The sequence below is a fragment of the Alligator mississippiensis genome, chromosome 4 (assembly GCF_030867095.1).
Source record: "Alligator mississippiensis isolate rAllMis1 chromosome 4, rAllMis1, whole genome shotgun sequence".
NCBI lineage: Eukaryota > Metazoa > Chordata > Crocodylia > Alligatoridae > Alligator > Alligator mississippiensis.
The window spans coordinates 188,182,230-188,207,903 of NC_081827.1; the positions used below are offsets into that span (position 1 = coordinate 188,182,230).

General features: G+C 45.7%; 1 protein-coding gene across 2 annotated transcripts in view; it reads right to left on the minus strand.

Moving 5' to 3' along the window:
* Positions 1–25,674, minus strand: part of C4H21orf58 (chromosome 4 C21orf58 homolog) — a 38,223-nt gene that overhangs the window by 11,011 nt on the left and 1,538 nt on the right. For both annotated transcript variants that reach the window (XM_019492200.2, XM_019492199.2), the window contains exons 2-5: positions 15,711–15,768; positions 13,596–13,669; positions 10,218–10,361; positions 712–826 (exon numbers count right to left, since the gene is read on the minus strand). In XM_019492200.2, the coding sequence (XP_019347745.1) occupies positions 712–826; positions 10,218–10,361; positions 13,596–13,669; positions 15,711–15,768 (391 nt within the window). The remainder of the gene's footprint in view (positions 1–711; positions 827–10,217; positions 10,362–13,595; positions 13,670–15,710; positions 15,769–25,674) is intronic.

The window sequence follows — 25,674 nt, forward strand, 5'->3', positions numbered from 1 at the left end:
TTCATGCATGAGATAAAAAGAAAGTTTATGTTATGCTAAGGGGAATGGATAGGGGTTTTTTTAGCTATTAATTCATATTGGAATTATTTGTGTATAAGTTTGAGCTGAAAAAACTAGATTCTATTGTATCAATCTATCATGGACTTGGGTGCAATTTTGTTCTTCACTTCTCAAGTGTTTGAGAAATTATTACTAGGAAAAGAGGTAGGTTCTCCTCCTTGCTGCTTTTTTGTGGCTCAATCTTAGGGTAAAATGGCAGTTTGTACAAAAGAAGATTCATTAAGGGTGATTTAAAGAATTGGGCAGAGTGGGATAGAATCACCCATAGGTGCTTAAGTCCACTTAAGTGCCTAATGGGTGGAATAGAATCTGGCCCAAGTGTTCACATTAATATTATCAAGTATTGTCCTTTAGGCTCTTCTGTTAATCCCAAACTTCTCGGCAGTTTATCTTCTTGCTGAATGTGTACTTCCTTTCATTTTGGAAGAGAGAATGGACTGTAGTGATTTGAATTACTCTAAAGCTCCCCCTTTGAGAAGGCACAAGATATTGTGATCTGCAATCCCAGAAATTCACTGACAGCCTAGTTATGGTACACAATACAGTAATTTGAATATTGTCTCATGTTACCATAGTGATACTGCTTTCTTGAGCTCCCAGTGAACTTGGATCATTTAACGAACCCAGGACACTGACTGGGGAGAGACTTACCTTCCTTAATGCTTCCAGAGCGGGGGGCAGGGAGTGGCTGGGGAGAAGGGATCTGTGTGATGAGTGGTGGCTGCTGAGGTAACTGTTGGATGATGGTTGCAGGTTGTTGAGGTACCTAGCAATTAAAGGACAGTAAGAGGAGTCAGGGTCCCATTGGTCTGTAGTCCTTGGCTATCTGGGCCACTCCATTTTGGTTTCTGAGCTAAAACAGTAACTGAACTACATGTTGTGCAGTGCAGATCTGACTCCAAGATCTCTAAGAACTAGGATAGTCCACATGTCCAGCTACTAGTCTGCAAGCTCCATGCTCAGCCTCATTGTCCTGGTTATAAGATAGGTGAGCTGAAACTACGCACCACAGGCAAACATTTAACATCAGAATTGAGCACAACTCCTCCCTAAGACCTTACTCTAGTCATTGCTATTGGGGAGTGTAACAGGGAGCCTTCTCGAGGCCGATTTGACCGTGGCCCGCCCACCTGTTTCTGAGCTAACTGCCTGCCTTCTCGCCCACCACACCTTTTTGGAATTAATTAATAGATGTCAATAAGTGGGAGGCTGCCCATTTCTTGCCCAGATGCTATCTGTGGCTCCCTGCCTCCCCTACACTGCAGCCCAAGCCTCGCAGATGGCATCTCGATGTTATCATCATCACCGGCCCTTGCACTGGGCCCCAGAATCCTTCAATCAGGACCCCTCTAAGATCCCTCCATTCCGGTGGCCTAATCCGCTGTCATACCAGGCAGCATAGCTCCCTGAACCACTTCCCCTTCGGGTGTGGTCCCCCCACAGGGACCTTTGGCTCCTCTAGCCCCGGCCCACACCTCCAGGCCAGTCGGGACCCTCGGTTCACAGCTCTTGGGCGTCCCTGGTGGTGGGCCCCCCCCAGCCCTTCGACCCTTCCAGTCCTGGCCCCAGCATGGACCAGTCAGGGGAAGTCCAGACAGGCCTGAGTCTATGGCCTCACTCTTTCTCCATGGGGTCCACCCTCCAGGCCCTCCAAACCAGGGGTAACCCACCCAGTTGTGGGGGCTAGGGGTTAAGGCACCCTGACCCACCTTTCACTGGGGTGGTCACTGGCCTGGCATTTCCTGGGGGCTCCCACGCCACTGAGAGCCCCACCAGACCACCTACTCCCAGCAGGGTGCTGTTTTAGGTCATGCCCAGGACCAGCAGCCTGCTTACTGTCCCCTACAGCTCCTCCCTTACCTCCAGATGATAGCAGCAGCCCTCCAGCCAAGCAGTGTTGTTGCCTGGGCTCCAGCAGCAGAACTGCCCTGTTTACATGGGCAGCCCTCAGTTCCAAATGGCTGCCCTCATCAGGCACCTGCCGGCTGCTGCCAGCTCCAGGCCCTTACAGTGGCAGGCACACACCGTGCCCTGCCACAGGGAGCTACACTGAAGCAACCCCTTGGGGTAGCTGGCTCAGCCACTCTTTGCAGTGGTGAAGCTTCAGTGGTCCCTTGGAAAGGTGCAGATCACTAACCATAGCAGTTCTGAATGAGGTACACCAGAGCTTGCCCTAGCACAGGACATCATTTATTGAAACCTTAGTGCAGACAAGGCTGGAGCCTTTTTAAAAGACCTTTCTCCTGCAACAAATGACCAGATGCAGATGAGTCACAAGCAGAAATGACCTATCCCTGAAATGAACAAGATTTAGTTACACATTGTCACAGAATGAGAAACTTATTTGTTGTTCAAGCAATAAAAGGAACGAGAACCAAGACAATGCAACATTCAGGCTTTATTCCATCCTCCGCATGTATAGTCATGTCTCAGCAAGCACTTCCTGGAAGGGGAATTCTCTAACTTCCTAGCTATTACTCTACATATAAACATGCTATTAGATTTTCATAGCTTCCATTGGGAAACTATCTATTGTGACATTCCTTTTGTCACTTTTATTTGAAAAAGCTAAATTAAAAGCGAATCCCATGAGTTTCTCACATAGTTAACTTTTTTATTACACCTCTTAGAAATCTGTATCTACAGATAGACAGAACATTATCCCTTTTTAATTCTTCATCTAACTCGTCAGTTGCTTGTGAAGCAAGTTATTTTCCTCTGGGTTTGGATGGATTATTCTTTCATGCCATGGTCTTTTACAAAGCTGCAAGTGTTTTGCTGGGTTGAATGTAAGTCTTTCTTGTGATGACAGGAGTCTTGGCAATGTAGTGCTTTGAGAGTCTGCATACATATCTGTGTCCATCATTAGTCAGCGATCCTTATATACCCTATTAAGTCTCTTCAAGAGTACATATTTCACCATTCTCCGTGTCCATTTTTTTGTCTTGTGTTTCTAGTATGCATATTTATTTCCAGTTTCAGTAAAATACATCCCTCCACTGCTACATAATATGAATAAGGATGTATCTGTTCAATACTTTGAGTTTATTTCAAAGTGCGTGACTTGTTTGGAGGAAACAACATGATTCTGACAATGTCATTTATTCTGGGTGGCCTTTAACTTTTCAGGTATGGTTGGCTTTGGCCTTTACATATACTATAATTCTTCCCCTGATGTAGTCATATGGAAATAAAAGTAACAATATATGGGCTGTAATTGACACCAAGTGCTGTACTTGAATGGGCAAAGGTCTGGAGTGGACAAGACACTCCCGCAGAAGAATGGCTTGCTTTGCTTTTTGCCGCTTTCATTAATAAAATCTTAGCAAATTTAACAGTTGATTTAGTGTTGCCATCTCATGAAAGGTGATGTGGAATGATGTGATTTGAGGGAATTCTTATTTCTATGTAAATTGTTCAAACTCATTGCAACTAAACTGGAATCTGCAGTCTGAAACAAGTGGAGTCTGTGATACCCTGCTTGCTGTAATGCACCACTGTCTGACAGTTCATCTAGCTCCCAGACATTGAAATGGTAGTTTACAATAATGAAGTAGTCTGTGATGTTTGTAATAGCAAAGTTCATTCTTACTTAGCTTCAAGGTCCATTGCGAATGATCTATATTTTTCAAGTCTTGCTTTATTACCTGGTTTGCTTTTTTCCCCATAACCCATTTCTGTTCACCAAGTCTCAGACATTCTTGATCAAGTTTGACCAATGTATGACCCTTCTGATTTTCTGGACATTAGAATCATTCTGGGTAGAAGTACACATATTTTTTAAAATTTCTTATCTAAGTGACATATGTTGGAGTGATGTTATGGCCATGATAGTTCAGAAAATATGTAAGATGCAAGGATTTTTTGGGGTGATATCCTTTTTTGGGCCACCTAACATCTCTCCCAACTATACAGTTGGTCCCATAAAAAATATCACACCCCCAAAATCCTTGCCTCCATGACAGAGATATTATGATCTGACTTCCTTTATACATGAAGCACACTCCTCTCAACTCAGTAGTCCCACTGCTCTTTAAAGACTTTTAGAGGCTTTTCCCTGGCTGTCTGGGCATCTTACCATTAGTGGTGGAAACTGTGACTTGTTACCCATATAGCATTATTTTTGTTAGAATGATGCCCAAGCCCCATCCCACTGGCCTTTAAGAGTAAACTTGTCTCTTCATTCATAATTATATCATAATATTTCAGCTCTTTGCTATATATAATGCTTGCATCTTGTTGAGTTATGTCCATATGTGACAGGGCACTTGGCATACCTGTCACTTTGAGAGGAAAGGTTGAGGGAGAAACAGCCTGCAGGTGTGGGAGGAGCCAACTACAAAGTCACCTGAATAGAAGGGGCCAGGCTTCAGGCATATAAGCCCGAGGCCTGAGCTGCTCAGGGAGTCTAGCCCTGGGAGCCAGAGGGAGAGGAGATCTGGGCAGTAGGGCTGCTCTTAGTAACAGAGCTGGGGTAAGCAGCACAGAGCCCAGGAACAGGGACAGGTGAGCCCATAGCCTGGAGAGGAAGGCCTTGGAAGAGATAGGCCTAGGAACAGGGGCAGGGGAGCCTGTAGCCTGGAAAGGGGCAGAGGCAGGGAACAGTAGCCCAAGAATTGGGGCCAAACAGCCCAGAGATTAGGGTCAGAGGTCTGTAACCCAGGAGGGGCAGTTGTCAGCGGGGCCTGGGAGCCCAAAGGGGGCTTCAGAGAGGCTGAAGGCTAAGGAGGGCTACAGCTGGAGACTGGCAGGGCAAGGGGAGCCCAGGACTGACCTAGAAGTGGGGACAGGGCCCAGAGAGAGGGGCCAAAGACCACAGGTTATAGCTGGAGACTAAGGGGGCCAAGGAGTCCGTAGCCCAGGAGGGGCTTGTCAACAGGAAGGAGTACCATCTGTGAGGCATGGATGTGGTGTAAAGGGAACATTGCAATTATGTTATTAGCCCTTAAGGCAATGATCACAGATACTTGGGATCATAAGCATGAGATCAGGCTTGGGAAGCCTTGGGCAGCCTCCCTTTCCTAAAAGTACCATTTTATCAAAATTAAAGGGGAGTTTACCCAGAGAAGGCCAAGGAAGAAAGGGCTGAGTGGCCACCAGGGGGCATTAGGACCATCCTGAGATGAGCACTTGTTACATACACCATACTACCTTTGTTCAGTAGTTGCATAGTGGTATGCTTCCCACCCCCGCCTCCCCTTTCCCCCTCCCCGCCCACTTGCTGAGCAACAGCTGGAGGCAGGATAGGAAGAGTACTGCTGTGCATTCACTTGTATGTGCGTGTATGCATGCACACCCCCTGACCATGGTGCCCTGGGCAGTAGCTAACGTCACCCACCCCTAAGGCAATCAATCACAATTTTCTCTTGCTTTTTTCAATTTTAGATTGATTTCCCTGTGTCCAAGGGATTTATTCACACAGATATCATAATGTGTTCTCTGCTCTCCTTTATTGTACAAATTATTCCAGAATTAGCATCTCTAGGCTCAAGACCTCATTTGTTTAGCTAAAAGCTGTGGCTTCTGCAATGTCTGCATTGCTTGGAATTTCAGTGTATATACTTACAAACCAAACAATTTAGCATCCTAGTTCTATAATGAGTTTGTCACTGTATAGTTTTCACTTATCTTTGTCTGCTTGCCACTTCACATTCTTCCCCTAAGCAAAGAACTTCCTCAACGTTACATAAAACATCCGCTGGTGCCCCACTATCAACTTGGTAGTATTTCTGTTTAGGTGCTTAGTTTTGCATATGAAGAGCTAGTTTGAGCTTGACAAACTATTCAGGTTTGTGGTTTTGTACTTCACTAATATCACATGCATGCAAAATCCCATCCTCTGAGGTGCTGGTTGCTTCCTAAGTATAGAGCACTTTTCTTTGCTTTTTTTTGTTTGCAAGACTTGGCTTTGCCTAATGACTCTTCTTGCTACAACTATGCATATGACACAGATGCAGGAAAATTTTCATGCCCATGGCTTTTCTCCATAGTACCCGCATGTTTTGGTTTTTTGCATTTATCTCCTCTGCTTCTTTGAGTTTTTACTTTTGTACAATTTTTAGTGCTTTTTCTTTCCCTGTGTTTAGTGAATTCTTTCCATGTCTGCTTCACTTAAACTCTGAATGTGAATCTGAGCTTGCTAGTCTTCTGTGGCTAGATACAAACATTCAAAAAGCCCGAGGCAGAATTGATCTAAGTTGCATGGTTTTCTGTAAGTGGTATAGTTTAGATCAGTAGTGAACAGAAGACACATTCACGCTGGGGAGGGGGGTGTGTGCATATCTTAGACTGGGTTCTACCATTTTTAAACCAGTCTGTGCCAAACTTCTGTTCTGTTATGGATAGAAACCAGTTTCCGATCACGTACACCAGTAAAAGTGTAATGTCTGTACCTGTTCTGTGTGTCTGTAGCTCTTGGTAGGTTTTGAATCTTTCATCCTTACTACTAATTGTCATGAACTGGTTCTCCATTTTAAGACTGGATAATGGCATGAGACCCATTTTGAGCAACTTTGTAATAGACTGTTCTATTGTTTCTCCAGGTACTTGATTATGCCTGTTGGAAAAAAAAAATCTCGTGATGTAATCTAGGAGTAACTGCAGAGAAAGAAGGTGGGTTCTGGCTGCTTGGAAGAGCTACCCACAACATGGTACTCGTGTGACTTGCCTTGCCCTGCTCTGGAATTCTTACACCTTCCTCTGGCTAGGAACCAGCAAGGGAGAGGCAAGTCAACTTAAGAAGACAGGTTGGTGATGGAAATGAATCACTAGAGAGCCCAAAAGGCAGAGAGGAGCTTGGCATAGAAATACTATTCAGCTTTCACAATGGGGGCGCTGAGGAATGCACAGAGATGTCACTTTTTTGCTGGCGAGGGAAGATGCAGTGTTCCTGTTTAAGGGAAATTAAGAAGGCCTGAGGTACTGAAGAGGACTGTGGTGAACAAGTGCCATATAGAACTGGGGATCAGATTGTTAAGAAGTTGGGGAACCTATTTCCTCACAAGCTTTTCACACAGTAAATTAGGTTAGTCATGGTGACCAGTGCTTGCAGATACCAGTTTGTTATGCCAGCCAACACTGGTGTATTCTGTTCAGTTCTTCCATAGACATAATGAGAAACCAAACTGTTTTGGAAATGAGCAAAGACTGGGGGGAGAGAAAGAGAAGATAGTCATGCTGATTCCTTCTAAGAACTTGTTGTCCCTCTATCCATATTGTATGGTTCTGTGGTCATATTCTGCCTATTATTGTTATAAGGTTAGTATTTTTATTGAAAAATTCTCAGTATGATCACCTGTCCTGCCATTGAACAAAATAGGATGGCACCAGAGCTGGAATGCATTGCTGTTTACTTGAAGAGAAACAAAATGGTGCTCAAACAACACATATTGGCATAAGAGCAGATATCATATTTTATTGCATACAGCATGCCCCAGAATATAATATGCACCTTGTTTTTGAAAGGCAGAATGAAGAATAAAAGACTTTCAAAGTTATTTATGGCTGCATAGAATAGGGACAGAGACTAATTTTCAGCTGACTCATGCTCCCTTTCCTGTTTCCTACTCTGACAACTAGTTTCCTTGGTAGATTAATAATTTTGGAAAAAGTTGAGTCTCCAAGGCTGTGAAATAGGAGGAGAGAGACCAGGAGCAGCTCAGACAGGAAAATTGCCTTTAAAAAGGTTAGCTTGATTAGTGGAACACAGACACCATTTAAAAAAAGAGACAATTGTTACCACCTCTAGTTTCCTGCATAGTAATATAGCAGCTAATATACTGGCGAGGAGGAATCAAAGCAGGGTGCTTCTATCCTAGGCAGAAAATCAGATCCCCTGCTCAATACATGCACCCCAAATTTGGGGGGTTTATTTTGGGGGTAAAGGTAACCTGTGGTAGAAAATTTAGTAGTATATGAAATGCATTGATACAACCTATATAATACTGTCCATTAAACATGCAATTGAATGCTTTATATTTCCTTTGAGTACAAATCAGAAGTCTAATTAAGCAGTAGGAGATGATTAAATAGTCTCTCAGGAGGAAATTCTGAACCTAAGGCAACAGAAACACTAACAACCAAACAGTAAAACAGCATCTATCTCGGTGGACATTACCTAGTAACCTCTAGAGCTAGTGTGTGGTTGGAAGAAAATAAAATTCCTGTTGGTGCCTGTAGTCAGCGAATCTGTGCAGAATGGCATGTGTACAACTGACTGCAATCCTGATTTTGGGAAGGAAATAGAGGAGTTTTCTAGTACCACAACTCTTACACTTTCCTCAGTTGTGGGCTAAATGTGGTAGAAGAACAAACACACACTCTCTGACTCAGCCTATCCTCCCAGTGGAACCATGGGAAAGTGACTCCCTTGTGATATAATGTGCATATTTACATGTTTAATTTCAAATTAAATTTGCATGTTTGCCCAGATTCATTCCATCTGAGCCTTGCTTACTGTTACTCTGTCACTGTGGAATGTCAGTTACATCTACTTGCAAGCAGTCATTTTTTGGTAGGTGAGAGTATAGATCAAAACAATATTCCATATGCCCTGTGAACATCAGCAAATCCATTCTTTGGATAATGGGCATAGAAGTTCTTTGTTTCTTTAATAAGGCTTCTTATATTCTCTCTGGAACTTGCCCAGATAGGTCAGTTTCTCCTCCCTTCTCTTCCCTCTGCCACCCACCGGCCTTGCTGAGCTGGCATTATCTTTCTCCTCTTAAGTTTGGAGGTAAATGTTGTATTAATGGCATAGCCTCTAGGATTATTTCCACTCTGAACACTGTTGTAAGTGATGTCAGGCAGGCAGACCTTTTTGAGACCTAGTTTGCACAGCAAAGGCTTTCCCAAACTGAACTCCAGTTCTGCCAGAAGATTTGGAGTACATCTGCATGCAAAGCTCCTCTACACTAGTAGCACCCTCCTTTCTGCTGACAGAATGAAACAATCTCTGCTGAGCCCTCTGCTGCCTGCCACAGTCCCCTTCAGTAGCTGGGGCCTTTCTAAGGGGCATTTTGTACTCTGGTGGCATAGCTCTGGGGTGGAGTCCTGTGGAGCTGAAAGAAGCACATGCTCTGGCAGCTTGTTAGTGACAGCTGTGGTTTGTCACCAGAAATTCTGGCAGCAGAGGGAGGGGAGTAAAGACAGAGGGAGGGGAGTAAAGTCTGATCATCTGAGCCGGATTTTGAAATGCAGCTTCTAAAATTATAGCTAGGTTTTCCCTGACCACTTTTTTACTTCCAAAAAGCCCTGCTTGAAGATGGGGGCACAAACTGTTTCTGCCCAACAGAACTGTGTGATTGCAGGACTCATCCAGACTGAGTCTTTGGGTTCATTCCATTTCCCTCTCATGTAAATCCTTACTACCATCCTCAGCTCAGTTTTGGAGCCAGGGACTGTTACAGCTTTATAAGTTTTAAGGTTGAAAGAAATTAGATTGTCTAGTCTGACCTTCTATGTCATAGAATTTCATGCCCCACATGAAGATACTAAGCGATAAAGAATCCCATACTTCCCTTGGAGAATCCCATATTTCCTCTGCAACACTCCTAGCCTCATGGGTGGATCTAGGATTTTGAAATATGTTTTATCACATATAAAACAACACATTTTTCTCCAGTAAAAAAGAAACCAGAAGCTCTACTAATATGCTAGGGACCCAAGACTATATTATTCCATTTAAGATTCAAGCAAAAACAAAAAACTTAATCGGCATGAGTTAACCTGCAGCACTGTGAAATAGAAGCTTCATTACCAGGGGCAGCTAATAGACAGCAATCTTTACACACCCCAGAACTGCAAAACAAAGGATAGCTTGATTGGTGGAACATCAGGACCATTACAAAGAAGAGAGGATCTTTAACACCTGTGGAATGAAGAGTTTAGAAAGGATCAGGTAGATTACAATTGATTCCCTTAGGTAGTTGGTTTAAAATTTGGCGTGAAGCAGGAATCAAAGGGGGATGCAAGTGCACCAGTACACCTGCCCTGGATCTGCTCCTGCCTAACTTCTGCTAATGCAGGGAATGAGAGATAAGGAGACCCACTTTCTGAGCCAGGATTTTGATAGCCATCGACACATAGGAAGCTAGGTACTGCAGCTGTTTTTTAGAGGGATGCTGCTGGTCTTAGTACTGACATAGGGAGGATCTTACTGTGTGCTGGATGATCCTGGGTGGCTCTGCTGGCGGAACTGGAAGAGGTGGCTGGTAAACGTATGTAGGTTCTGTTCTGTAGCTTTTACAGTGGCTTCCTGTCAAGAGCTGGGGCCTTGAAAGTTCTTCCAAAAACTGCTGCTCCTGCAAGATCAAATAATTTGGTAGCATTTGTCAGAGGGAGAGCCTTGTAGTGTAAAAGCAGCACTGGGTGGAACTGGGCCTTGTTTAATCCTATCAACTCCACAGGAGGAATGAATCTGATCCACCAGTATGCTGCTATGGGAACTCTTGGCATCATGCTGCAGAAACTAACAGAATGAGAGCAGTGATATAACAAGCAGAGTTTGTGCTATCAGCAAACCCTGACAGGGAGCAGAGGCGAAGAAGGGGTGTGGGAAAGGGGGTTTTGAGAGCAGGTGCCACATGCAGATTCTGAGAGCAGGGGTGGGTAGGGGAGTGCAGGAGTATCTGGATCCTGGCTACTGCTGCATGCTCTGCCCACCCTGCCTCTTGCCTCTTGCACTGGCTGCTGCTGAAAGAGCAACACTATGGAGATGCTCTTGCTGCCAGGGCACAGACTCCACAGAGGAGGGGATCAATTTTGGCAGCCCTCCTACACTTGTGCCCAGGATTGGTGCTCCCTCTCGCCCATTCCTGGTTATGCTCTGAATGCAAGTGACCATTCCATATAGGAAATCACACAGCCACAAAACATCTTTTTCTTCCTGTGGCAAAGATTTTTGTGGATGTTTATCTTTTATTGGACCAACCACAGGGTTGGGATAGACTTGGTCCAATAAAAGATATCATCCAGATAAATCCCAGTCTGTCACAAATTTCTGTTTCTTCTATGCATTTCCTTTACTGAGCTCTGGAAATAAATAATAAAGACAATCTTCAAAAGTTTCAGGAAACATGGTTTTGTTAATTGCCAATTTCCCCCTGTTCTTGTCCCCTTTGCTCCTAACCCCTCCCCCTACCCTGAAACAAGAAAACTTGTAAGAAGTAATAATACAAACACTCCTCCTGGCAGATAATACTGAAAGACTCCAGTCAGGATTGGAGCCTTATTATGCAGGGTGCTAAAAAAAATGTATCATGAAATATAGTGTCCACCCCAAAGAGTTTACTATGCAAGTAGCCAGAACAGATGGCACACAAGCAAAATAGTAGAAGTGCCAGTCTTGTTAGGTGTTTTTTTCCCGCAGCGTGAAGCCCAGCACCCAGGAGCCAGAAGCAGTGGTGCAGCAACTGAGAGGAGCTGAGCCCTCGGTGCCCAGAGTGGGGCACAGGGTAGAGAGGAGCCCAGCGGCGCAGGAGAGGCACTGCAGCAGAGGAGGCCCCATTGAGCTGTGCCCTGACTACTGCCACCAGAGGGAGTGTGAGTCATTGGGCCCTTGGGTCCCTCAGGGGCAAACCCAGAGAAGGAGCTGGGTGAGCATCCCCCAGTCTAGTCAAGACCCTAAGGGGAGGGGCCCCTGGTGATTCCTGGATGCCCCCCAAGGGACCCCATTGGAAGGGGGACTATCTCTTGCCATGGGTCAGGGATTATATTAAGGAATAGATGTTATTAAGATTGTTCATGTTTGCACCTTATATTTTGTAATTGAAATATTGTATTGTAATGTTCTAAGTAGTGTTATTTAGGGTTTGACCTTGGTTATTGATTAATGTTCTCTGTGTAAATAAATAAATAAATATACATAAACATAAAACTAAATATTTAGTTTTATGTTTATGTATATTATAACTTAATAAACTGTATATAGTTAAGAACTTTGGGCTTGGGCTAACTCTATAGAGGAAAGAGGGATCTGCTTGAAATTCTGGCATCCCTCTCACAGCACCCCCTCTGCCTACCCATTTTATTCAACTGAAAATAGGGCACACCCTTAGGTGTACCTGGGTTATATTTCCATATTACTATTTCCCCTTCTTTACTAGGACCCCAGCTGCCTGTTTTGCTAGAGTGCTTAAAAGTACCCTCTTTATTCATCCCTTCTCAGTCAAACTGAAAACTAAAAGAGCAGCAGAGAAATAGATCATGTCTGTCTAAAACTTCGTTGAGGCTCCTTCTTCGTCAGGGTCTCTTGTGGTGGAGTGGAAGACATGAAACAAAGGGACAAGCATCAACATGGTCTCTCCTGTCTTCTCAGTCCCTATAGCTCCATCTCTCTGTTCTTCCTCAGGCCATTTAGTGTCTGCATTTCCAAAGTCACTCTGCAGACTGAGGGAGGATTCCTTTACCACTGCCCTCCTACTGTGGTGCTTGGGCTGTGTCTGATAAGGGAATTTGCCTCCAGGGGCATTAATACTTGCTTTCCAAGGTAAACTCTATAAGAATTTGGGCAGAAGTTAGTTTCCCCCACACTTTTCTTTGGATGCTCTGTTTCCCTGCCTGCCTACAAGCCCCATGTTGTACCTTGGACACATCACTGGGTGTGATTCCAGCAACAGACTCTCATATGAGTTCCTAAATAGCATTAGGGAGTAAACTGCTGCCTGAATTTCTGGAGCACATCTTGGGCCAAAAGTCTTTGTCTTCCTTTTAAATCTGCATCCTTTCTCCCCACCCAGGTGAAACAATGTTTCCATAAACCCAGGAAAACACTTAAAGAGGATTCCTGGCTTTTGGTTTTTAGTGTAACAGTTTCGTTTTCTCCTTTAAATTCTGTGAATGAGTTCTACTTCCCTTTGACATTTCATGGATTCATCTACATGTGCAATTAATGCAAAGTAATAAACTGTGGAGCAATTTGAGCCAGAGTAAACTACTCCTGGGCACAGCAACTACATGTGTGCCCAGGACAGCAGCAATCTGAGTAGAAGCAGAGCAGTTTATGCTAGGCTTGCTTCTGCCCTGCTCTGTCCCAGGGTGGTGGTCTTCTGGGTGGTGGTCTTGGGTGGCAGAGGGGCTGACTGGGGCATAAGGGTGCTGCACATACAGAGCAATGTAGCTAGGCAGCAGGTAGGAGTCTGGGCTCCTGCTGGCTGGGCTGACTGAGTACAATTTATGCCCACGGTCAGCTTCTACACTTGTGTTTAATCACAGTAAATGACTCCACTGTAAGATAGTACTGTTTTAATAGTACTATTTTACTGTGAAGTAAATTAGTTTACTATGGCCTAATACCATTGCATGTGCAGATGGTGATGCTTTACTCTGCAGTAAATTAGTCTACTCTGCAGTAAAGCACATGTGTAGATGCAGACTTCATTAAATTCTTGGATCTCAAGAGATTAGCAATCCTGGATCCTCTCATTACCTATGCAAGTTGGAAACAGCTATAATTAATGCTATTGCTTGTGTTCAACAGGACCTGGTCTACCTGAAATCCCTCTCAGCAATTGCCTGTTAGCAAAGAAGACTCTTACCCTAAGCTCCTGCAACAGGTCTTTCCTCCGTCGCAGTGCACCTTGTAATGCATCCTTATGTCCTTCATTGCTTCCTAACAGAGTAATAGGATAGTCTGTTACTTCTGTAAGAAGCACTTAACATAGCGCTGTTACATACAATTACAATAATGAGTTAATTCTGGAAAACAGGATGCCACAAAGTCTGGTTACTTTTCCCAGAAAAAAAAAAAATCTTTTCTGTTACCACTTCAGAATCCTATAGCAAGAACGAGCAATGACTTTATGGTGCCCAGTGCATCCTGTGTGTGATGGTAATATAAAAGCTCTACCAAGGTGCTGCTCAGACACAGCTGAGAATCTGGCTTGATCTATTCTCTTGGACATACAAAAATGGAAGTCGGGGGGGGGTGGAGGAGGGGGTTGGAAGTGGGGCGCAGGGAACCATAGAAATTCCTAATATTAAAAAAAATCAAATGGTTGCATACAATATTTTGGTGTATCCTAATTCCCCAGTGAACCCTTGCGTTTCAATCTAAGGCTGATTTTAAGACAGACTGACTTTGGTAGGGTGTGACAAGACACAGCTTTTGCCTGGCATTCAAAAGGATGTGGGCAGGAAGCAGAGTAGCCTGCAGGTGGCTGCACTCCCAATCAGGGCACATGACCAGCAGAAGACTGCCTGATTGGGAGCAGGGCCCAGCTGTTTGTAATAAAAACAGGCCTTGAGTACTAGCACTAGCAGTTTGTTGCAAGCAACTAGGAGAAGAACATCATCTAGCTAGAGTTGCTGCTCATGTAACATCTTGGAGGTACAGGGCAGGAACTGTGGGAATGGTTAGAAGTTCCTGGTCCTGGGCTATGACCTAAAACTATACCCTGCTGGGGCTGGATGGTGTGGTGGGACTGCCAGTGGTGGGGCACACACCAGAAAATGCCATACCTGTGCCTCTGCAGTGAAGGGTGAGTATGGGGTGCCAGAAAGCTTTAGTCCCCTGCTGCCTTGTGGGTTACCCTGAGTAGGGAAAAAGCTAGGGGAGCACCCCAAAGTAAAAGCATAGAGCCCAGGCACTTGGAGTGAGGCCTGAGGCAGGGTCCAGGCTGGAGAAGGGGACCTGTGGCAGAGCCCAGGTCTACAGCAAAGCCTGAGGCTCAGAAAAAAAGAGTAGGAGATGATTGTGGGGATGGAGAAGCCCCGGTGTAGGGGCACATGAGATAAGGCCCCAATATGGGGGTGTGTGGGATGATTGCTTGGAAGTGAGAAGCCTTAGTGTGATGGTATGGGGGATGAGGCCAGGTGTGGGTTGTGAGGGGACCAAGAGGGTCTAGAGCTGGGCAGGGACCCTGAGAGAAAGGGAGGGACTAGGAGCCTCTAGTTGGTATGATTGAGAGCCCCACGTAAGGGCACAGGAATTGAGAATCCCAGTGTGAGGCACTGGAGTGCTAACTATGGATGCCAGCTGTGAAGCATGGGACATGGTATGAGGGTAGGTTCAGAGCCATGTATAGGCTCTTGGCACCAGGGCAATTAAATGGGCAGCCACCTGCCTTGTTAACATCTTCCAAATAAACTTCATCAAAGGTGTGGCAGGTGAGCAGTCTGCCTTGAGGCAAGTAGGCAGGTTAACAACTGGACTGGCCCTGGGATGCCTACTTGTGGTGTCCAGCTCTATGTAACATGGTGAAGCCAGTCTTTCCAGTTGAAGAGCATAGTATGTGACTCAGTCAGCACCCCCAACTGCTGCTCCTTTTATCTGCCCCCAACTGCAGCCTTTTATTTGCCCCCCAGCTCCTTTCAAGGTGCAGGCAGACAGGCTCGGATGCGTGGAATCTGCTAAGGTAGCACCAGTATGAGTCGAGTATCTCTGTATCGGAACATCAACATCCCTTTCAGCAAATCAGTGACCAGGCAGATTCTGACTACCTAATTGCTTCAAGGAGCTGGGAGGGGGGGGAACAGGGAGAAAGGATTAGGGTGTGTGATTAGAGGGGCTTCTTATAGATATTAAGGCCAAGAATAAACTTTCTGATCTAGTCTGACTTCCTCCATAGCATTGGCTTGAGAATGTCAGCAAGTGGTTCCTGCATCCACCCTGCAATGTGTGGTTAAACTAGAGTAGATTTTTAAACTCTTACTTGCTGTAGGGAGTGGTGAATCAGTCTCCTCCAGGTTCTCGCGTTCATTTTGTAGTTTCTGTGAATAAAGCCATAAGAAGTGGATAGAAGTCAAGGACTAAGAACAGAAACATCTTTTGGCTCTGTATCGCAGACCTCCTTTTTGGATGTCGGGGGGGGGGGGGGGGAGGAATAGATTTGGAGCCAAAGGACATTTCTCTGTTCTTAACAACTACACTTGCTACATATCTGCAATAGGGAAATTAATCCAGTACCCTGCTACTGGCTCATATTGGAAAGATGTAGGGACCCTCAGGGTTACCCCCCTTCCCCAGCTGAAGTTGGAGGTTGCAGACAGCTGTTAAATATACATAAGGCTAGACCCCTCATGAAAATGTAGGGTCTCTTGAAATCAATTTCAGCTTCTACCAGCTGCCAACAATCCCAAGGGGCTGACACAGGACCAAGTGAGAACTTGAGAGGCAGCAATGTGCAGTCAGTACATGGGTTCAAGGTGGGTTTTTTGTTACTTCATTGGTTTACACATCTTTAGGCAAAGAGTTCTGAGATGCACATGGAATTAAACAGAGGTCGCTTAAATGGGACTGGATGATGCATGTGGTACAGGTCAAGATCTGCGTTTGGGACTCTAACAGCAAGAGACCATAGATTCATACACGCTAGGGTCTGAAGGGACCTCAGTAGATCTGTTAAGGTGACTGTATTTGGATCTTGGGAAGCATTGGATTTGCAGCTGAATAAAGGCTTTAATCTGTGGCCTAGCAGAGCTGCTAACCACAAGGCAGAATAATATACTAAAAGTAACATTGCAAGATGCTTAGGTAAGCATTTTCCTAACAATGTCTTAGTGTTATAAGACATATATGATTCATTGTGTAAGGAGAATAGGATGCAGCCCACCAGCTATTGTTAGGAGATGAGCAGAAGCAAGACCTTGGAAATGGAGTCAGCAAGAAACCATAATTAACTGGGAGAAGCTGGGTTCGCAGCCTTGAGCATGTGCACATAGCAAAAAGGCATGTAAATTAATTAAATGAATAGGCAATTCCATGCTAATGAAGTAAAGTAAATGGAGGTGGCGCTGAAATAGGAGGAGATATGGGTGGAACAAAGGAGGGGCAAAGGCAGAGTAAATATTAATGAGCATGAACCAAGGTGTATAAAATGTGAGAAGAACTAATGTTCACTGCTGCTTCCTGGTTTTTTCTTTTTTGGGAGCTCGCCCAAAGCTGTCTCCATTTTGAATAAAGCTGTTGCGAGCAATGTGTGCTGGTGTTTGCTCCCTGAGCAACTGGATTCCAAGTGATTGGATCATCATCTCCCTAGCCATTGGGTGCTGCATGGAGTTGGGGTCTAACAAGATCATTGAGTCTGACCCCCACCCCTGCCTAGGCAGGAAAGAGTACTGCGGTCAGATGACCCCAGCCAGATGTCTATCCAGCCTTCTCCTAAAGACCCCCAAGGTAAGGGAGAGCACCACCTCCCTTGGAAGCCCATTCCAAATTTTGGCCACCCTCACCATGAAGAAGCTTTGACAGAGACCAGATTTAGATATCCTGAAGTTTGGGACCATTGTTCCTTGTTACCCCAAGAGGCACCCTGGTGAACAGAGCATCTCCAATCCCTTGCTGCATCCCCCTAATGAATTTGTAGGTGGCCACAAGATCACCTCTCAGCCTTCTCTTGCAGAGGCTGGAGATCCAGGTTCCTCAGTCTCTCCTCACAGGGCTTGTCCAGTAAGCCCCTAACCGTACAAGTGGCCCTCCTCTGGACCCTCTCAAGTCTATCAACATCCTTTTTGAAGTACAGTGCCCAAAACTGGACACAGTACTCCAACTGCGGTCTGACCAATGCCATATAGATCCAAGTAGGTAATACTTGCCCTCTATTTGTTATGCATCTGCTGATGCATGATATAGTCCAGTTAGCTTTGATTTTGTTACACTGGTGACTCGTGTTCATCTTGGAGTCCACTATGACTTCAAGGTCCCTTTCAGCTTCTGTGCTGCTGAGAGGGTCACTTCCCAGCTAGCAGGTGTGCTGGATATTTCTGTGCCCTAGGTGCAGCACTCTGCACTTGTCCTTGTTGTACTGCAGCCTATTGTATACTGCCCACTTTTCTAACCTGTCCAGGTCTGCCTGCGATTGTTCCCTACCCTCCAGAGTGTGCACTTCACCCCACAATTTAGTATAGTCTGCACACTTGGACAGAGTACACTTCACACCCACAACCAAGTCACTGATGAAGATATTGAAGAGTACAGGTCCAAGGACCGAACCCTGCGGGACCCCGCTACCCACATCCTTCATGGTCAATACCAACCCATCTACTACCACTCTCTGGGTGTGACCGCTAAGCCAATTTGCCACCTACTGGACCATGTAAATATCTATGTCACAGCCTCTTAATTTATTTATGAGAACAGGATGAGGTACTGTATTGAAGGCCTTGCTAAAGTCCAAGAAAATGACATCTGTCTCTGCTCCTACATCAAAGCATTTTGTGACCCTGTCATAAAACGAAACCAGGTTAGTCAGGCATGATCTACCTGCTACAAATCCATGCCGGTTTTCCTGCTGCATTATTTTTCCCACTGGACTCCCACAAATGTGATCCTTTATAATCTTTTCAAAGACCTTTCCAAGGATGGAGGTGAAACTGACCAGCCTATAATTACTAGGATCTTCCTTCCTCCCCTTCTTGAAAATAGGGACCACATTGGCCCTTTTCCAGTCCTCTGGGACCTGACCCGAGTGCTATGAGTGCTCAAACAGCCGTGCTGGTGGTTCTGCTATGACACTGGCCTTCAGTACCCTCGCATGCAGCTCATCCAGTCCTGCTGACTTGAACACATCCAGTCCATCCAAGTGACTCTGCACCAAGTCAGCATTGACAATTGGTAGGCTGGTGTCCCTCTGACACCCATCTAAAAACTAGGAGACTTATCTTGAGCCCTGTTCAGGAACACTGAGGCAAAAAACTCATTGAATAGCTCAGCCTTGTACCCCTTGTCTGTCACTAATTGCTCCTCCTTGTTCAGTAGGGGTCCTATGCTGCCCTGCACCTTCCTTTTACTCCTTACGTACCTAAAAAAAAGACTTTTTGTTGTCTTTAATTTGTGTTGCCAGCCTCAGCTCTGTAGTTGCTTTCACAGTTCTAACTGCCTCCCTGCAAGTGCTGGCCAAGTAGGTATACTCCTCCTTGGTAGCTTCCACCTGCTTCCACTGCCTATATGCCTTCTTTTTTGCCTTTAGGCTTCCTTGGATTTCCCTGTTTAGCTAAGGAAGTTTTTTGGCTCCTTTTCCCTCATACTGGGATAGTCTCCCTCTGTGCTCAAAGGATTGCTTCCTTTAGGAACGACCACCCTTCCTGGACTCCCATCTCTCCAATACTCTTCTTCTACAGTGCATCATTGACAAGACTCCTAACCACGCTGAAGTTAGCCTTCCTAAAGTCGAGTACTTCCACCCTACTAGTTACCTTACCCACCCTATGTCATACGGTGAATTTGATTGATTGGTGGTCACTGTCCCCAAGGTGACCATGATTCTGCAGCTCCCCTACCAGGTCCTCCCCTGTAGCCAACACCAAGCCTAGTAAGGCATTCCCCCTGGTGGGACTGTATACCTTTTGCATTAGGTGAAGGTCCTGCATGCAGGTTAAGAACCTATGTGAATGGTTGGATTTGGCTGACTGCTCTTCCCAGCAGATGTCAGGGTAGTCTAGGTCCCCCATGACAACCACATCCCTAGACTGTACAGCCTGAGAGCTGCCTCAAGAATTCCAAGTCTAGCAGTCTGCAGCAGACCCCCACCACCAAGTACCTTTCCCCATGACCTCCATGTATCCTAACCCACAATGCCTCAACTTTCTCCTCCTCTGATCCTATTTTGATTAGGGTAGATGTATAACGCTCCTTTACATAGAGAGCAACCCCACCCCCTTTCCTCCCTACTCTGTCCCCTCTGTACAACCTGTAGCCCTCAATGTGTACCACCCAGATGGGTAGGATCCCACCAGGTTTCCTTTAGCCCCACTAAATCAAAGTTATTATCTGCAAGCAGAAGTGCAAGTTCTTCCTGTTTGTTCCCCATGCTCCTAGCATTAGTATAGAGGCATTTGAGCCCTCTGAATGGTGCCTTTGGTACCCCCAGTTCTGATGCCCAAAGGGCCTCTTGGTACTTAAAGGAAAGAAATCCTGGTAAACTTAAAGGCAGTGCTCTAGGTGAGGCTTAAACTCACAACATCAGCATCACTTCACAAGTACTGCTGTATAAGTACTACACGCTAACCTATTGCACCACTGGAGCAGACTATCCAAAATTGCTGATGTACCAAACTAAACTAAATACAATTTATCAGGACACATACAGTGAAGGCTTAAATTTTAAAGCAGATGGTCATTTTAAAGCAGATGGTCACCTGAGTGCAACGGATAAACACTTCACACACTCACCACAAGGTCTGTACTAAGCTACCTGGAATATATTTGTATACATGAAAGCAATGCCTGTGGAGAAAGAGACTTTGTCTCAGCTGTGCTTGTAATGAAGTATTACCCAAGAGAATTATCTTATTAAGCAGAGGGTTAAAATATAGTAGCCCATACCAAGATAAGACCATAATTCTGGAGCCCCACTTCTACATACCAGCAAGCTACCTGATTGAGGTGAAAAGCCTCATTTGAGAGAGAGAGAAAAAATGTACACCAGCAGCACAGACAGAAATGAAGACGCTTTGTTTTGAAATGTCTTCATCTGCCTCATACAAGTCTCAATGACAGGCCATTGTTTTGAAGCTGCCCTCAGCCATGCACTTGCGTTTGGTCACAGCTATAGACCACTTTCTATGGCCAGATTGGGTGAAAATTATCAGTTCTGTCTGCACCCTGGATGGCTCACCAGGTCCAACTCTTTAGTCTTTTGAGCTGCTTATGCAGAAACAAGCTACAAAGAATACACAACCTTTGGGAAAAAGGAAGATAAAGGGCCCTTTGTACAGTGCTGGCTACAGGCTTGCTTTTTTTGTATTTGATCTTAGTTTAGTAAGTGGAGGCAGGCATTGGGGTGCCAGAGGTTTACAATCTGGTTCTCCATGAGAGTCAGTACCCTTTCTACTTTAGCTGAGGACTGAGAAGGAGACTACTGTTCTCCAGGCCTCTGCGGGGTCCTTCTGGGAGAAATGGAAGTAAAGAATTGACAGTCACAATCCTGATATTCCCAGGCAAGGCAAGACAAAACTTCTACACTTATACATATTGCTTTGGAAAGGGGTAAACAAACTTCCAAAGCCATCTTTAAGCAACAGTAAAGACCACGCATAAAACAAAAGCCTTCTCAATCCGTCTTTAATAAATAAGCATGTGGGTAGCTTGCTGTTGGTGTGGATTGCTCAGAAGCGTGGGTAATTTCCTTATGGCATATCCTGAGGTAAAAAGTAATTTCTATATTTCAAAACAAGCAAAGCCAACATATTTAGAGTTTCTTAATGATTGTTTTGTGATTAATTACTTCTGCCTGAAGCAGAAGTTTGTTGTAAGAATAAACAGAAACCAAAAAATGAAAAAGCTGTGCCTCTCGTCAAAGAACGCATATTTTTCAAGGCAGCATTTCCAGGGAATACAAGCTCACTGCTGATATCTTTTGTGCTTTCCTGAACTCAGGCGATCATATTACAGATTTAAATTCGAATGGAATGACTTCCTGACAGCTGAGAGGTAGAGTCCCTATCACAGAAGCAGTTCCTGGGTTGTTTTTAGAAGTCTATGGACTACATCTGGGGTTTGGCGGGGTAGGGGGTGGCTGTAGGAAAGCTGAAAGACATGCCTTTCACAGCCAGTGCCTCATCACACAGCTGCAATTGCTGAACATATTGCTGCAGCAGGCCCCCATTTGCCAGCTGCTCTATATAGAGCAGGGAATCTGCTGGTAGAATTGGTGTCCAAATCTGAGCAACTGGCACTACCTTGAACAAGCTAGCACTCATCCTGGAAACCTTGGCAATTACAGACTATTTATAATGTCACAATCAAAAGAGTGGAAACAGATTAGCTTTTAGAGGTAGTGTGACCAAGTGGACAGTGCACTGGACTGAAACTTAAGAAACTGACATCCTTTTCCTGTCTCAACTGCGGATCTGTGGAGCGATCATAGGCAAGTTAATTCTTCTCTTTGTGCTTCAGTTTTCCTGTCTGTAAATGAAGATAATAATGGTGAGCTCCCTTATAAAGCACTTAGCAGTTTTCCTCAGTAGATCTCAATCTCAGTTAGGGGTAGCTTTTGTTAATAAAAGTCTACTGGATCTGAAACATTTCAGAATAAATCTAGTTCCATTAAAGAACAACCTGTAATGTCAACAAGCCATTTTGTCTTGTATAAGACAATTGCTTGCAGAGAGGCCTGGAAGACCTGCACCGTTCTGCCCCAGTATTACTTCCTCTAAAGAAGTGGTTCTCAACCTTTTTTGTACCAGGACTCATTTGTAAACATCGATGGTCAGTCCCGACCCAGTTATGGGGCCCAGTCCAAACCCTCACTCCCAACCCTCTAACCCATTGGCAATGCACACAGGTGCATGTGCATCCCCTGAGATTGGCGGTGCACCCTCTGCGATTGGCTGATGCTGCCACTGCCAACAGCACCTGTGGACAGCTGCTGCTCACCCCCCTCCCTAACAGTGTCAGTGTCTGCCAGCGGCATCTGCAGGTGGTCACCACCCTCCTCCCACCGCTGACACCACCATGGTTGCCTGCAGGAGCTCCCTGCTTGCCGCTGCCATGCCCCCACCACCCCTGCCTGCGGGCAGTCGCCATGCCCCCCCCCTTCCCCCCCGGGGGCACACATCATTCATGCTCCAACGCCAGGCCCCAGCCCCTCAGTGTGTGAGGCAGGGGGTGGGTGGGTGTGTGGGGCAGAGTGGGACCCCAAGCAGCTCCTTGCAGGCTGGAACTCTACAAGGGAAAAGACACAGCTTCCCACATTTTTCTCCTTTAAAGGAGAATCCATTTTTAAAGTTTGTCCGTGATCCTTTAATACAGGGGTGTCCAACCTTTTTGAATGTGGGGCCGGATCATGAACTTTTTATCACCCAGTGGGCCGGCAGGAGCAGGCACTTGCGTGGCCTGTCCAGTCTGGCCGTGGCCTGGGGGTGCAGGGGTCAAGGGGTGCCGCCTGACCCCGCCGTGTCCTCCCTGCCACCTGGGCAGCCTCAAGGATGCTCCCACACCTGCATGCCTGGGATTAGCAGCCAGGGGGACATGTGGGGACTCTACAGGGGGGTGCGGGATGTGCAGGGACACCCCCCTGTTCCCTCTCCCTCAGGACAGTCCGAGCCCGAGTGGCAGGGGTCCCTCCCTCCCCGGGGCCCGCGACTCCCCACCCGCAATGCGATGTCTGCGGGCGCGGGGGGATGCAGGGAGGTGGGAGTGACACCGGCTTCCTGACCTGACAGCCACAGCAGCAGCAGCAGCATCTTCCGCAGGCCCGGCCACAGCATCCCTCTGAGCGGGCATCCACGCTTCCTGTGCCCGCCTGCCCGCTGCACCGTGACATGCTCCAGCCCATGCGGCTGGCATGCAAATGAGGAAGGGCTAGGAACAGAAACCCTGCAATGTGGGAGAGGGGAGGGCCTGGCATGCAAATGAGGAAGGGAGAGGTGGGGCGAGGAAGGGGTCCTTCCTCGCATGAAATGAGGGGAGAGGGGAGGAGCTGCACCACATCATCAACGTCAAGCTGATGTGGTGCATATGGGAACCTTGTCCCTTCCCGAGCCCTTCAGCAGCCATTAGGAAGCTGTTGAGGGGCTGGGGAAGGAACAAGGGGTGGGAATGAAAGTAAACAGTGTTTACTTTCATTTCCCGTTGCAGCACCGCGGGCCTCAGAAAATGGCCTGGCGGGCCGCATGTTGGACAAGCCTGATTTAATATATTCTTGCAACCCACTTTTGGGTTGTGACCCACGGGTTGAGAAACACTGCTCTAGAGGGCAGGATGACAGAGCATGTCAGGATTAATCCCTAAAGCTAGCAGATTTTGAATATCCAGAGAGGGATAAGGCTGTTGGGATTTCTGTATTTGAACTTCTATGCTGACTCTTTGGCTCTTTCTCAGCATCCTGCAGTACCAACAGCTCCTCTACCACCCATTGGATGTCCCCAGAGAAAGACAAGACCTGGCCAACATGAGACTGTTTTGACAGTTTTCTGTTGACAGAATTGTGCATATGTCTGCACACAAGGTACCTAAAAGTTGACAAAACCCAGATCTGTCAGCTGAGTCACAATACCTCCCCAAGGGGCACAAACCCTCATATAGCCACTGAGATAAAACCAGCATGGATATCTTTGCATCTGTCAGTTGCTGTAGTCTTCCAGAAGCAACCTCATATTTTATACTGATCAGCCTGGCCATGATACATAATAAAAGTATTTATGTTCAGTTACTCATGTTGGTTGTGTAGGGGTCCTTGATCTGTCTGTTGTTACTGAATTTAAATACTGCAGCACTTATCTCAAATAAAAACTTTAGTATTTCATATGGAATTCAGAATATTAAAAATTCACAGCTGCCTACATATACGGGCATTCCAGTCTCTCCCCCACAAAGGCTGTGTGGCCTTTAAAAACAAATATTGGCACAATTCATGACACACCACTGAAGTGCTCTTTTAAAGCCTCCCTTAGCTGAACAGCATTATAGTGGGCTCTGTTTCTTGCCCGTGTGTCTAGCTGCTTAAATTATGTACATAGTCTGTTCCTCTTCTCCTGCCATCTCATTGACAAAGCTTCCCTCTAGCCTCACAAAGCCTGTACCACACAAGAGTAGGCAACAGGTACAATGGGAATATTTGGTTTGTCAAAGTTATGCGTTATCATGGGACATCTCTCTCCACTGCCCTATCAAATACCCAGAAAAATTTAGTTGTCATTCTGCCTCTACTTAGGGTCTAGTTAAACCTCCCCTGCTGTTGTCCAGATGCCAATATATGGCTTAATGAGCTAGGGGAGGAGAGGGTATGCCACACCACTCAGAATGAGTATTGCCATTTTAATGCTAATATGGAAGTTGAGGAAGAACATCCCTGCTTGCAGCTTCTCATGTACGCTTACATGCACAGACATACAAGCATTGCGCACCTTCCTCCATCAGCCAGTATTGGCTGTTGACTGCTCCTTGTTGAACCATCGGTCTCTGCATCACCATGTGGAAGTATCACCTTCCACCGATGTACTGAGAAGCTAGGTGGAGTGAATGGCTAGAATTGGTATATGAAACCTGTCTACTGTTACTGCTCTGAAGGACAGAGTCATACTCAACACACAGTGCCAAAAATATTGTCTTGGAAAGTTTGCAGTCACAGCTGATCATCCCAGACATGAATCACAGGTATGATACCACCACTCCATGCTAGTTTCCTAAGCCCAGCCATGTTCAGATGGTTAGCGAATGCCTCAGGATGCAGTTGCTGACCCCATCCTTGTCCTTACAGCATTCATTCATTGTTTTTTTATACCCCTTCTGCCCCCAGGTTGCGCTAATATCCCCATGTCATACTTCTACTGTCGAAGTGGTACAAATACAAATAAATGGCTCAGTATCTTCAGATGGAACAGTTACAAAGAGGACTTCTATGGTACTCATGCTAATGGTGAGGAAACAAAATGCAAGGTACTCATTTTTCAAAATATATAGCACAAGTTTTGAGAAGGAGCAAAGAAAATGACATTAAGGGACATTAACCCCAACTATCACAATTCTCAGTGCCACATCGGTATCCCATAATGAACCACTCCTATATCCCATTGTTGTGTGGTATTGGGTGGTGTTACAGGAACCACTGGGATGTTTGCTCATGGTGCACTTCACTGTTAGCCAACTCAATCACTCAGGATGAAAACATGCAGTGCTTCCACAAGCAGTGGGGTATGCCTGTGCCATGGCGTAGTTATGGCATCTGCTGTGAACAA